At 43.5% G+C, this 14,859-nt stretch overlaps 1 protein-coding gene across 3 annotated transcripts in view; it reads right to left on the reverse strand.

Annotated features, from left to right (window-relative positions):
• Window positions 1-14,859, reverse strand: part of col12a1a (collagen, type XII, alpha 1a) — an 87,896-nt gene that overhangs the window by 23,260 nt on the left and 49,777 nt on the right. For all 3 annotated transcript variants that reach the window (XM_080784557.1, XM_080784556.1, XM_080784558.1), the window contains 14 exons: window positions 13,091-13,220; window positions 11,620-11,762; window positions 10,899-11,028; window positions 9,983-10,102; window positions 9,083-9,229; window positions 8,367-8,483; window positions 7,701-7,853; window positions 7,044-7,118; window positions 6,417-6,556; window positions 5,648-5,771; window positions 4,742-4,885; window positions 3,795-3,959; window positions 2,962-3,000; window positions 2,413-2,551 (listed from right to left, as the gene is read on the reverse strand). In XM_080784557.1, the coding sequence (XP_080640683.1) occupies window positions 2,413-2,551; window positions 2,962-3,000; window positions 3,795-3,959; window positions 4,742-4,885; window positions 5,648-5,771; window positions 6,417-6,556; window positions 7,044-7,118; window positions 7,701-7,853; window positions 8,367-8,483; window positions 9,083-9,229; window positions 9,983-10,102; window positions 10,899-11,028; window positions 11,620-11,762; window positions 13,091-13,220 (1,766 nt within the window). The remainder of the gene's footprint in view (window positions 1-2,412; window positions 2,552-2,961; window positions 3,001-3,794; window positions 3,960-4,741; window positions 4,886-5,647; window positions 5,772-6,416; window positions 6,557-7,043; window positions 7,119-7,700; window positions 7,854-8,366; window positions 8,484-9,082; window positions 9,230-9,982; window positions 10,103-10,898; window positions 11,029-11,619; window positions 11,763-13,090; window positions 13,221-14,859) is intronic.

The following is a 14,859-nucleotide window of genomic DNA, read 5'->3' on the forward strand; positions in this document are numbered from 1 at the left end:
CTCTGGTTCCCCAAACAGTGACTTGGGACTAGAGGTGGAAAATAACATCGATTCTCAGGTTAATCATAATTATTAATCGATTCACAAATGTCAAAAAAATATTATTTTATTATTTAAAAAATATATATTATTATTTTATATTATTAAAAAATATTTGTTTATCTTTTTCTGTTTTCTGCAATTGTTTGTGTTGTGTAATACAACCTGACATATCTCTTCCATTTGTTTTTTATTAGCAATACAAGCTAATCAAGAAGTAAATAAATGTGTTTTCTTATGGATCATTAGAAAGCACTTTATTAGTCACACAGTGAGGGGGAAATAAATCACGTTACTTCAAGCATTGGCATTGCGATTGCTCGGTAATCGATCGGTAATCGAATCGTAAACGTAACGAATGAATATGAATGAATCGAATCATAGCCCTCTGAATCAGGATTGAAATGTCAGGTACCTAGCGAATTCCGCCCCTAGTCGGGACCCATCTTTGGGACGCGGACCAATGTTTATGAGTAAATATCTATTTTTTCCGTTTCCTAGCTGGGCATAGGAGGGGCTAGCACCCCTTAAAAAAGTAGTACTGAAAACAGCAGATCTACAAGCTCACAGTGCGACGAGAAGTGATGCGTTGTGAGCTTGTAGATCTGCTATTCATTCATTTGCATTCATGTTATTTTCAGAGGTGGACACCTAAGTAAATTTACTTAAGTAAATGTACTTAAAGCTGCAGAATTTCTACTTAAGTACTGTACTTAAGTACAACATTTGTACTTAAGAACAGATTTACTTAAGTAAATGTCCACCTCTGGTCATTTTAGACATTTTGTTGGCAACCTTTTTGTATGCATGTCGATATGCATACTAAACCATGACCATTGAAAATATCAAGGCTGTATAGCAGGGAACTAATTAGGCTACGCTGCCACCTCACCATAATCCCGAAACACATTTGTGTATGTTAATTTGGATAAGTTCAAGAATGTAATTCAAGAATGTAATTGCATAAACCCATGAAGATAACGGTTGCAGGGCGAAGAGTCAAGTTTGCAGCACAACACACATTTCAAGTCCATGTGAGTTAGTGCTGGAGAGATGCAACAATGCTTGCAATGCAACAGTAAGACTATTCAACCTTCCTGACAGGATGTAGACTGTAGGACCTGTAAATGGTTGCCAGTTCTTCCTTGGCCTCGTTAAAAATCACCCGCATACTGAAAGTATTTTCTGTCCCCTCTCTTCCTCTAGCCGTGGCTCGAAGTGTTTCCATTTGTTGAGCATTAAGTCAATGATTGTTAGGCCATGCACCCCGACTACATTCATTATAAACAAATTAACAAAGCATGCTAAAGATCCTTGAATAGTTGAGTGGTTCAACTATTGCCTAAGGGCATTTTAATGGGGCCATATAAAGACCCAGAGTGCTCGACCTGGGGGCGATTCCCTTGCTCCCATTAAGACTGTTGGGCCAGGTCACCCAGGCAGGGGAGTGTTTAACTCTCTGAATCTTTTTTTTTTTTACCAACACCTCATACTACACAAGCTGAAACAACAAACATTGGCTGGCGTGTGGGTTTAAGGCCGCAGGGCACTGGGGATGGAGGTTGTGGAGGCCGTTGAAGAACATTATGAATTATGATGATGATGGGCTGGCCAAGACTATAGTGCAGTGTGAGAGAGAGAGAGAGAGAGAGAGAGAGAGAGAGAGAAAAGAGGCCAAGGACTTGGGAACATGCAAAGAGAAATAGAGGCACGCGTGGTCATGAATGGATCACCATGAATATGGGCATAAAACCACACTCGTGCACAGATGGGCACAGACATCCATCAGCAGAGGTGTACAGGAATATGAAAACAGCAAGTACATCCTCAAATGATCTCACACTTGTGCAGACAAGCATGCATGTACTTGCTAATGCATGCGTACACCCTTTCCTTATCTTCTTATCATTGGTCCTCACTAATGCTCATTATACTGTAAGATGGCACCCTTTCCATCTACTCGCTCTGCATGTCAGTTCAGAAAGCTGCCTACCGATGACATGATTGATGGGGATTCCAAGCTAATAACTATAGCCTTTCTCTTCCTAGAAGCCTTTTTATTGTTAGGTTTTTTTTCTCGTTTGAAATGACCGAGGAAGTAATCGGTAGGTACTAGGTAGGTAGGTTTCTGAACTGTCCACAGCCCACCCTGAGACACACAGCGAATAGACAAAAATGGCACCGTCTTATTATAGAGCATTAGTGAGGACCAATTATGTAAAGGTAGACAATGGATTAAGTGCTGATTTAAGCCTCAAACCAGGTAGAAATAGCCAATTGTTGCCTGGCCACGCGCAAGCGACGCAGTATGAGCTTGTAGATCAGCCATTTATGACGCTGCGACACCGGCATGTAGAAAGGTGTGGCTCGTACTTGGTGGGCTGGTTGATGAAGGAGTTCTTGTGCAGCCGGTAGGCGATGTAGCTGTTGAACGAGCCCGTTTCCATGGAGACGCCGCTCATGCCGCCATACGTCTTGTCCGTGATGTTGAAAGCATCCAGCATCCTGAAGCCTGATGGGTGTCAACAACATGTCAACACAGGGGATTAGATTGCACGCCGCGTGATGGGACAAAATGAAACAGTGGGCAGTGAACATACAGCCACTTCGAATGTTATCAACCGATAATCACCAGTACGTTCTTATCTGGACCATGCGATGCAGGCAGTGTGGACATTCCTACATACTGCCTACCCCGCGCAGTAGGCTACTAGGAGATGCGGAAGTGAATGACTGCCGCCGTAGCGAAAACATTGTGAAACTGACATACATGGCTGCTTAAGACTGATATGAGGTTAGGGGACTTACGTGGCCGGTTAAGACTGATATGAGGTTAGGGGACTTACGTGGCCGGTTAAAACACAGGTCAGGGTTAGGGTTACGGTTAGTAAAGGTCGGACAACGTGACCAATGCATACTCACCAGGCGTTGTGAATCCGTTCATGTAGATCAGCGGGCAGGCTGGAAAAGGGAGCAGACAAGTTGTAATCGGTGGTGGGAAAGGTACTCGCATGTTTTACTTAAGTAAAAGTATCAATACTGCAATATAGAAATACTGGTACTCCGGAATTCAAAATGTACTTGAGTAAAAGTACAAAAGTGTTGGCAAAAAAAAGTACTTAAATTACCACATTTTTAATGTACAAGTATAATTAAAAATATGTTGAAAATAACAATCTACAAGCTCACAATGCATCGCGATGCAACGCATTGTGAGCTTGTAGATCGGCTATTTTCAAACGGCCGAAATGTATATAGGGTTAAAGTGGTTAATGTATGTTTTGTAATAATAATCAAAGTAACTAGTAACTAAGGGTTTCAAATAAATGTAGTGGAGTAAAAGTACAATATGTGCCTCTGAGATGTAGTGGAGTAGAAGTAAATGCATTGGAAATACTAGTAAAAGTAAAGTACAAATGTGTGTAGTTACAATGTGTGTGAAACAGAAGTTAGCAGCAAGTGTGTGCATGAGTGTATATAGTCGGTGTGACTAATCTCTCTCAACACACTTCCTTTGGCAGTAAATTGAGGTCAAAGCGATTTGACATGGAAAGAGAACTACTCCAAGTTATTCAAAAGATCCAAGGGAAGATGGGAGTTACAGTATATGGACAGGGATGAAAATAAACAACTGGAAAATGACAAAGAATAACTCCATTCTTTAGGAGAATAAGGTTTGGGGTTTTGCTTAATTTCCTCTTCACATTTGTTAAGCACTTCAGTGTGGCATTTAATCTTTGCTTTAATCTCCTTACTGGAAGTGGCCGTTTCGCAGATGAAGGTGATCAGGTTATCCTGGATCTTGTCGAAGGACTCGAAATCGTCCACCACGAAAACGTGCCTCTCGCTGGGTTTGCTGCCGATGCTTCGAAGCTCTGTGGTGTCCACGTCCGCCACACCCACTACGAACACACTGTAGCCTAGGAGGCAACGCATTCACACAAACAAACAGACACGCACACATACACACACGCACACACAGATACAAGACAGCTTCCGTTAGTCAAAGACCGCTGCATTATCACATTTGATGTGGCCAAGAAAAAGTTGTGTTTGGGAGTGTAACTAATTAAAAACAGCCCGGTTGCATTTATATACAAATTACAAAACAATAAAAACAAAACATAACAACGATTGAACAACATCCCCTAGGAGAGGTGCTGTACATAGTACTTAACCCCAGTACTAGAATCAAAGTAGAGATACTCCTGGTCAATATAACTCAATTACAATTAAGAGTTGCTCAGTCAAATTTGTACTTGAGTTAAGGTACTGCATATATTAAAGTAGCCTATTCAAAAGTACAACTTACAAAGTAATAATTAATTGCATTTTTATAGCGCTTCTCCAAGTGCTCAAAGCACTTTACAATGGTTCATTCATTCATACATTGGTAGCGGTAGGTGAAGCAGCCAACAGTCGACACCAGCGTCCTCACTTCCCACATTCACACACCAATGGTGGCAAGCTAGCACTGAGCAACTCATTGGAGGCAAAGTAGGGTTCAGTGTCTTGCCTATAGGGACACTTCAACATGTGGACAGGAGGAGCTGGGATTCGAACCACCAACCCACGAATCATTGGCCGACCCGTTGAATTGGACTACCTCCTGAAGCCACAGCCGCCACAACCACAGCCGCCCTAGATTTTCTTTATTTAACAATGCACTCTGTATTGAATTTAGCTACCCCATCCTACGTACCTTGGTGCTGCAGTTTCTCAGCGGCCTTCTTGGTCTCGTCCTGGGAGCGTCCGTCTGTGACCACCACCAGCACTTTGGGAACGTTCCTCCTCATGCCGCCTTCCGACGTGAACAGCTTATCGTTGATGTGCTTCAGCGCCACGCCTAGAGAGAGGACGACGACAGAGGGAGACACCACTGGATTCAACCAAACTCTTCTGCATAGAGTTCCTACTAGCTGCAAACGATAAGAGCCATGGGACTCGTACGCCCAGTCACACGTGCAAGCAACTGAACCCACATGTCTACTGCTGAGCTAAGATGATTGTTAATAGAGCACCGAAGTGTGATGTCAATATCGGTAGAGGGCGCAAATCCACGGGTTCATGTACTTTTTATTTGCATTGTATCCCCATAGGGGGATTTTAGATCGCCTCATATAATAACTGTGTCATCCCGGCCATTTCACTCATATGGATATGAAGAATCAACTGACTGAGAGAAAACGCTATTGTTACTGCTACTGAATTAGTTACATTTTCGCTAGAAACAGACCGTATATGAGTGACTGACTGTCGCAAACGATACAGAGACACCTCCCTGACAATAACGCTGTGACAGCTTGTTTATTTTTGGACCACAAGGCTTATATGAAACGATTTTAAGATGAACCCATGTTATTCTCCATAGAGAAATGACTTCCGTGAACCAGGGGATGAGCGAGTGACGTCAGGACTTTGGCGCTTTATTGCAGATTTATTATTGGAATCTTATACATGTCCTTTTATTCCCATGTTTTAGGCATGCTGTGTTTTTACCTGATGTTTGCTATTTGTTATGTCAGACTTATCTTTTTAAATTGTGAATTGTTATTTGAACACTATCCCGGCTGTGAAGCACTTTGAACTATTATGATGTACTGTGTACCTGTCTTGGTGTTTCCTCCTCGGTATTTGACCATCTGCAGAGCAGACAGCACTGTTCCCTTGTTCTGGTAGCTGTTCAGCTTGAACTCAGTCTTAGCCTCGTCGCTGTACTGCACAAATGCAATCTGTCACCAGAAGACGAGAGATTAATTAGCCACCGTCAATCTGCCGTATCCATTTTGGGCATGGCATCACAAGCAAAAATATTCAAAAACAACGTTCAAAAGAATTGCAGCGATAGCCTATCTACAAGATTGTAGATAGGCTAATAATTGGGCTTGACAAAAGAGTGGAGCATGAGAATAGCCGATGAATGAAACTCCAGCATAAATGACAAAAAAAAGTTTGAAAATAATAATAGTCTGTTCCCATGTTGTTGCAATCTTCAAAAAACAAAACAACAAAGTCAAAAAAACTGTCCGAATGAATAGAGATACTTCAGAGATAGAAATAATAATAATAATAATAATAAATTAATAATGAATTTTATAGCGCTTTTCCAAATGCTCAAAGCGCTTTGCTTTGTTCATTCATTCATAGATTTGGAGGTGAATCGGCGAACAGTCCTACTCCAGCATCCTCACTTCCCACATTCCCACACCAATAGTGGCGAGCTAGCGCCAACAGACTCATTGGAGGCAATGGAGGGTTCAGTGTCTTGCCCAAGGACACTTCAACATTGTAGACAGGAGGAGCCGGGATTCAAACTGCCGACCCACGGGTAATTGGAAGACTTGCTCTGCCACAGTCGCCCAAGAAGGTGGACTTACCTGCATGCCTTTATTGCTGATGACATCGAAGGCTCCGGTCATGCTGAAGACAAACTGGATCACCTTGAGGAAGCTGTCATCTCCGATACTCCAGGAACCGTCGATGAGGAACACCAAGTCTGCCTTGGCGCCCTTGCACACTGAGGGAAGCAAAATAACTGGGTCAGTAACGAAGCGTCTGGGCTGATGACCCCAGCACACCTCTTATTTCCACATTTTAACTTGTTGTTTTTTACTAGCTGCTGTGTACTAGCACAGCTGGTCAATGTTCTCTCTGCAGTGCTTTCACGCCCACTTGCTGTAGTTGAGACCTACAGTATGTTTCTCATTGGCTGTACTGACAACCTATCGTCCTGATAGTTTTTGCCTCTAGCCGACGTCTCAGCCATGGATATAAGGCAGCAGCTGGTAATTAATTGATGTCATCAATTCTTGTTCGTAAATTAATGCCCTACTTGACAATACTACAGCATCACACGAAAGCATCAAAAGAAGCAGATCCACAAGCACAAAGCGCAGCGCTAAGCGACACGCTTTGAGCTTGTACATCTGCTACTTTTGAAATTTGAATCCTGAAAAGTAACAGTTTTGGATATATGAGGATGCTAGCATCTTGCAGCATCTTACCATCCAGGGCAGGAGGGATGGTGGCTGGAGGAGGAGGCGTAGGAGGCTCCGTGGGGGCCTCAGTGGGTTTGACCACTGCAACACAAAATACATTACATGAACATAACATACAGCTGAAGGCAGCAGCACGGTCTGATGCAGTGCTTTTACATAATATTTGGTGTGCAAGGCACAACGATGAGAAAGTCGTCTTAACTGATATGTGCAAAATGACCTCAAGCTTCACAATCATGCTATTTACAGTAGTGATAGCAATGATCAAGTCACGCGAAGAGCTACAAGATCACTCTTGAATCCTGCATCTATTTACGTGTCTCTGCAGTCTGCAGTAGTCTAGCAGTCTATAAGACGGTCGGTCGGTCTGTATGTGTCCGTCTGTGTGTCTGGAGCAAATCTCGCATACCGCTGGACTGATCAGCCAATAATCGTAATGTGCACACTGTCAGTATTAAGCCACAGAATTACCTCCACTCATTTTCTTTTTGAAACATTTAATGTAATTGTATAATAGGAGTCAAAGGGTGATGCCTCGATGAGGCAGAAGCCGTGGCCACATGTCATCATACTGTAGATGCATTGGAGCCATTCCCATGTGGATATTATTAGATTTGTATGCAACACCATCCATCAACAGACAAAGAGGGGGATTTCCCTTACACGTGCGCTCCTTGATGCTGACTCCGGGTCCCTCCAGGTTGGGGGTCTGGGTGTAGACGGTGGCGTTGTAGAGGGCGTCAGGGGTCAGGCCGTCAAAACAGTAGGTGCTCTCGGAACCCCTGACGGTGATCTCCTGAGCTCCGCTGTTAGAGGCTGGGAGAGGACAGGGTTCGGATACAAGAGAAGAGCGCAGAGGAAAACAAAAACAAGGGTAAATCATGAACATAAGTCCAAACTTTAACGTGTCAAATTATTCAACAGTTCTCAAACAGACATGCGCTCACATAATAATGGTCTTCATAAGTGCTCTCTTTCTATCTGTAATGGCTACCATATTCATTATTCACATCCTGCTCCACTCCAATACTCTGTTATTATTTTCTTTTTTGAGTTTTTTCCTATCTCTCTCCTGCTTTTTATTTAAAAGTTCTCAGGCAAAGGCAAGTTAAACAAAAACAGATGGACAGGTCGCCAAAATTCAGGCTATTTGTGGCTACACTGAACAATTTACTTTCATGCTTTCTTGGGAGAACGCATCGTGCACTGGCTTTCACATTAGGTCTAGACATTGGCGACATGAATAAACAAACAAACATTTTTTTGGGGGTAAATACAAGTTCAAAATTTCACAGACTATAAGGCTAGATAAGATGGTTGAATACTTACGGTCAAAGGGGTTGACTTTGAGTCTGTAGGAGGTGGCAGCTCTGTGAGGGGCCCAGCGGATGCAGAAGCTGTCGTAGCCGACGTTGTACGTGGTCAGATCCGTCACGTTCAGATACACTGGAAGAGAAACTCACACTTAGCATACAGGATTATATACTTAACCCATTCTGACCGGGCACCCATTTTGGTGTTAGCATCATGTTATGCTTTAGCTATTGAAAAATAGCAGATCTACAAGCTCATAGCGCGCCACCGAGTGGCGCGCTACGAGGTTGTAGGTCTGCTATTTTTGAAGAATCAAAGAACGACTGTGACATTTTTAGAATCTGATCTCAGGTCAGAATGGGTTAATCAGACCCAGTGTGTGTCCAGTGGAAACCTCGTATGAATCTGATCTCAGGTCAGAATGGGTTAAAGCAGTGGTTCTCAAACTCTTTCATATCAAGCACTGCCTAAATTGATGTGGCCGCAAACCCCCCCATCTGAAAAGGATTTCGTGCCAGGGATGCCCAGATGAGAGGATTTATGTTAAAGGATTCAAAATGTTTTTTTAATAGCCCATGTTTAAATGGATAAAGTAGTTAAAATGATTTTGAGTCTACAGTACATTAACTACCTTCGCTGGGAACCCTCTGGAATATAGCCAATGGAAAATAGAGAATCTACAAGTTGTTAAAACTATCCAATGAGAAATGATGGATATCTACAGTACGTACGCGTGGTGCCTTCTCCAATCAGCGGTTCGCTCAGGCCTGTGGGGTATTGGGCCAGCACCTTGACGTCGTACGTGGTTCCAGGCTTCAGGTTGTGCAGCTGATGGGTGGTGACGTCTCCAACAAGCGCCTCCATGGACTCATCTGAGCCTAATAATAATAAATGAAAATAAACATTATTTATATAGCACCTTTAATGACATAATAAAGAAAAAATAAATTAAAAAACATCATAACATTAAAATAGGCCTAATAGCAACAACAAAAATAGCGGGGGAAAAAGGTTAGCGAATCAGGCACAACAGTGAGTACATGAATAACAACACAGAGATTTAAAAACTCAACTAAAAGCAAGAGTAAAGAGATAGACCTCTATTGGTCTACAGAGGCTTAAAGGACACATACCAAATAAGTCAATATTAAATACTCAATGCGGGGGAATTAACAAAACCAAAGCTATCAGTGGTTCTCAACCTTCAGGCCATGACTCCCAAAATAATCATATTTGAACTGGGAACCCTCGACCCAGACAAGCACTTGGAATTATAGGAGTTGAGGCATTACATATAGTTCAACTCGGTTCCACAGATACTGTACATATTGGATCTACGCACTGCAAGGCGTTGTTGATTAGTTTTGATGCAGTGATGGTCTTTTTCTTTTTGAGCCTTTGAGTCTTTTAAAGTCTTTAAATGATCACTTCACTGTCATCTGGCCTGGGTGGGACTCCCGACCCACAGGTTGAGAACCACTGCGCCTAGTTATAACTGCAACCACACTTACTCTTGACTTTTTGGGAACATGAAATCCTTGATAATTGGAGTTTTGGAACAAACAAACAGTGCTAACAACACTCCATCTCCTGCAGAGACATACTGTATTGTAGGAACACATGTTGCGTACCTTCAGGTTGGTAGACCAGCTTGTATCCAGTCACTTTGGAGGGGGCAGCGTCCCAGGACACCCTGAAGCGGGTGTACCATTCATCAGACACACGCAGGTTCTGGGGACCCAGCAAGCCCACTGTTTGACAAGAACACATTTGACAAAGAACAGTCAAAACAGGCTTGCATGATGGCACAAGAGAGAGTGCACATTCTTTCAACTTGAATGAACTGCCAGCATTGGGACTTTATATCACACACATGGGCATGCCTGACATTAATCACTTTTGGATTATTTATCATAATCACTTAAAGCCCTTATAAACTCGATAAGCTCACGACTTCGATGCTGACATTATAGATGTTCTTCTTTTTTTTTCCGTAAACATTTTGAATGCCCAAAACAGGGACGGTTGAAAGTAGTTAAAGTTTAATCGAAATCAGTACAACAATATTAATCATGTCAGAGAAAATGGGGACAACAAAAGGCACTTGTGCAAGCTCTACTACTGCATGGTATAAGGCAGGAATATTCTCTTTGATTCGTGAGGGGAAATCGGTAAGGACACTGGGCGTATTTACGAGTGTGAAATCTCCCCCACTGGAGGACTGCCAGTCCAGAATTCCCTGGCACAGGCTGTAGGTAATGTTGGCCTTCAGGACGAGTCAAGAATTTCCCTATCGTTTCATCCATCCAGGATCATAATCAGCAGTTCAGCCTATTCACATTTTCTGCTGAGCATTCCTCTGTGTGTGTGTGTGTGTGTGTGTGTGTGTGTGTGTGTTCCTACGCATTTCTTTCCTTAACCGTTTTCTCCACATAAGCTTTATTGCTTTCACCATACAATTAGCCTCAGCAAAACATGTGTTAAAAAGCAGCTGGCAAGAGCGCGTGTCGTCCCCCCCCCCCCCCCGTGCGTGTGTCTGTGACCTACAGGTGTGTCCATCTTTTTCCAGTTCTCCTCCTGGTCCATCAGCGTAGATGGCGGTCACTCGGATGTTGTAAGGTGTGTCTGAGTCGAGGTTCTGAAGCACCACGCTGTTTCTGTTCCCCTGCACTGTGGTCTGTTAATGCACACAAAGACAGTCAACTCATTGAGCCCTTGGGTGATAGTAGTACACATACAGCACCTTCGAGTGCCTCAAAGTGTGCTAGGAGTAATAGTACATACATTATTTTTCTTTGCAGAAACCCTTTATCATATTTTTCATAAATGAATGCCCTACTTAATTGATCATAGTAATTTGTAGTCACAAAGGTATCAAAAGTAGCAGATCCGCAAGCTCGAAACGCGGCACAAAGCGGCGAGTTTTGAGCTTGTCCATCTGCTACTTTTGCTATTTTGGAATTTTAATCATTCCTTTGATTATCAGACATATGAGGTTTCCACCCGACAGAGACTAATTGTTATTCTTAATAATTTATGTCTTATTTCTGTTATTGCTGCTACAATGCCGAGGAACCAAAACCAAAGAATTGTCCTCTTGTGTACTCGTATATAAGTTGTAATAGTACAAATATAGGATGTTGAATCTATTCACATATACCGTAAATATTATGTATAGTATACCGCTCAACAAAAAAAGGAGTGATTGTCACTTCTCATTCAAACAATCATCAACACATAATTGTCCCGCTGTAGCATGGCTGCTTACATGTTCCTCGATGGGGTCGCCGGTGGTTTGGGCGTAGGTGATCTTGTACTGCGTTACGGGACCATCGGCGTGTTCCCAGGTCGCCGACAGGGTACTGGTGGTGGGGTCGTATACGCGCAGGTTCCTAGGGCCACTGCGGGGGACTGGGTGAGGGGAAACAAACATTTAAATGGTGCATAAGAGCCTTGTTGGACGGCTAAGTGGCTCAGCTCATCATATCATGGCAACACTGTGAACAGTTCTACAAACTCACTCAATATGAAATATAAAAGGTATTAATAGGCTAGTTGTATTGTTAATATCCATAATTAGGGCTCCTGATCTACACCCGTTCTCAAGGACTTACTCAAGGTCATTATTTAGGTAGCGCACACGTATTTTGAATGCCTTCGGCAGAGTTCAAATGAGCCATTTTTATCTAGATTAACTCCAGGATTGCAGTGAAATTAATATAGATTACATTTTTTTATGCCCACCACTAGAGAAAACGTATCCTATAGTATAAAGGGTATGCACATGCATAAAGTGAGTGGCAAAGTGAGTTTAACGTCATTTAATACAATCAGATAGGACTACCCTCTATCGACATCATCCACTCGTCATTATAATGCCCAAGCTAAAATAAACTTAAAATAACCCCAACCAGATTCAGTCATTAGATACTTTCTGTATCCACCACTGCATGCTGATCTGGGGTCTTATTCGGGTTATTTCAAGTGGGAGTGACTGAACAGTCAACATGTAGGAATGCAAAGCAAAAACCATTACACGGGTGTCATTTAAAGTAGTGCTTTATTTCATCACCGAAAACAATATTTTAGGTAAGATCAGTGTTCCTGCCTCTATTCTGCGTCTGGTCGGTGAGAGTTTTAAAGGAGTAGTTCACCAGAAAAAAATACTTATTTTCTATCAATTACACTTTCCTGGAGATTGTTTAGTTTTTGCCACATCCCTGAGCCAATAATTTGATCACTGGCAGCGGCGGCGGAGGAGACTTGCTACTGGATACTGATAAAATAATGAATGGCATTTTTATAGCGCTTTTTCCAAGTGCTCAAAGTGCTTTACAATGGTTCATTCATTCATAAATTCAGAGGTGAATCAGCGAACAGTCAACGGCAGCGTCCTCAATTAACACAGCAATGGTGGCAACCTCACACCGACCGACTCATTGGAGGCAATGTGGGGTTCAGTGTCTTGCCCAAGGACACATTATGAGGAGCCGGGATTCGAACCATCAACCCACGGATCATTGGATGACCTGCTCTACCTCCTGAGCCACATCCGCTCCCCGAGCAGGTGTCGGGGGCGACGTCTCCAGCTCGAATACTAAAAGATCTCCATGAATTCAAGGCCGTTCATGGGGTGTGTAATAGATAGAAAAAGACTTATTTTTTTGTGGGTGAACTACTGCGTTAAGTTTGGAAAAACAAAACCAAAAGCTTTGATGGATGAATAAATGAGTTCTTACGTGTTGTGCCCTCGTCGCTGATGGCGGGACCTTCTCCGTCGGGGTACAGGGCCACCACCGCGATGTTGTAGGGGGTGTCTGGGAGCAGCTGCTGCAGGAAGGCTGTGGTCTGGGTGCCTTCGACTACGACCTATAGCCATACATACAACAGACCCCGGTTAAACAGAAAGTAAACAGTGCCTTCGACTACGACCTATAGCCATACATACAACAGACCCCGGTTAAACAGAAAGTAAACAGTGCCTTCGACTATACGACCTATAGCCATACATACAACAGACCCCGGTTAAACAGAAAGTAAACAGTGCCTTCGACTACGACTTATAGCCATACTGCTACAACAGACCCCGGTTAAACAGAAAGTAAACAGTGCCTTCGACTAAGACCTATAGCCATACATACAACAGACCCCGGTTAAACAGAAAGTAAACAGTGCCTTCGACTAAGACCTATAGCCATACATACAACAGACCCCGGTTAAACAGAAAGTAAACAGTGCCTTCGACTACGACCTATAGCCATACTGTTACAACAGACCCCGGTTAAACAGAAAGTAAACAGTGCCTTCGACTACGACTTATAGCCATACTGCTACAACAGATCCCGGTTAAACAGAAAGTAAACAGTGCCTTCGACTACGACTTATAGCCATACTGTTACAACAGATCCCGGTTAAACAGAAAGTAAACAGTGCCTGGGACTACGACCTATAGCCATACATACAACAGACCTCTCTAATTGTGGAGACTTCTTGTGAAGTTACTTAATGTTTAACAATAATTTAACTCTTTTACAGGTCCATTTGGTTCCATTTTACAGTCTGAAGAGATAAAAGATCTATAATGGTCCATTTGGTTACCAACTCTCTATCATTTAGCTGAGTACCACCTGGAACCCCCTCAAGGACCACTGCTAGTCCCCGGACTACATCTACATCTACATCAATGCATGTTACGTAGATGCAGACTTACGTTGTAAGAATAGCATTGGACAAACAAAAGGTTTAATTCTACTGCAGATCTCTGGTTCTAGTCAACGTGGGGTCAGGAGACCTCCCCCTGCAGGGGTCGTTGAGGCATTTCCAGGGGGTCCCGGCCGGCCATTCCTGGCTAAATGATTGATAGCTACTGTAGGAACCAAGTGGACTCTTAAGGGTCTGAAACTCTGTGAGTGAACAAATGGTGCAGTTTCTGGTGCGGTGACACCAGCCCGTCACCATTTGTACAGTCTCAGAGTTGAATGAGCACAGTGTATATCGGGGGTCCCTGGCCAGAGACACAATGCTGATGATTCTCTGAGTGAGCAAACGTGACACGAGTCCCCCTACAACACGCACGCACGGACGCACACACTCACACACTGACAAGCTTTCCTTCCCTCTTCGACAGCTGTTTGTGTCGGCACACGCCCTCTAATAGCTCCCACTCACTCAACGACCACTTTGTGTTGTCAGCACAGAGGAGTGAAAGGGAGAGGGTTTGGGCGCTGCCTTTCATGTGGGGGGTGGAGGGGGGGGCGGGTGTCCCGTGGACACGGGGCCTGTATAATAACACAGTCCAACGGCGGTGACAGCTGATTACAGCGGTGACGGGCGGCCTCCTGTTCCAACCTCGACGCACTCCCATCAGTGGGTTAGCGGGCTGTAGAGCCCATGAGGTCAGCGCTACCCTGGGGCTCTGTGCTGGTGCCATACCATGTGTGTGTGTGTGTGTGTGTGTGTGTGTGTGTGTGTGTGTGCGTGCGTGTATGTGAGAGAGAGTGAGGGAAAA

Source organism: Protomyctophum bolini, assembly GCF_963924005.1.
Source record: "Protomyctophum bolini genome assembly, chromosome: 15".
Lineage (NCBI taxonomy): Eukaryota > Metazoa > Chordata > Actinopteri > Myctophiformes > Myctophidae > Protomyctophum > Protomyctophum bolini.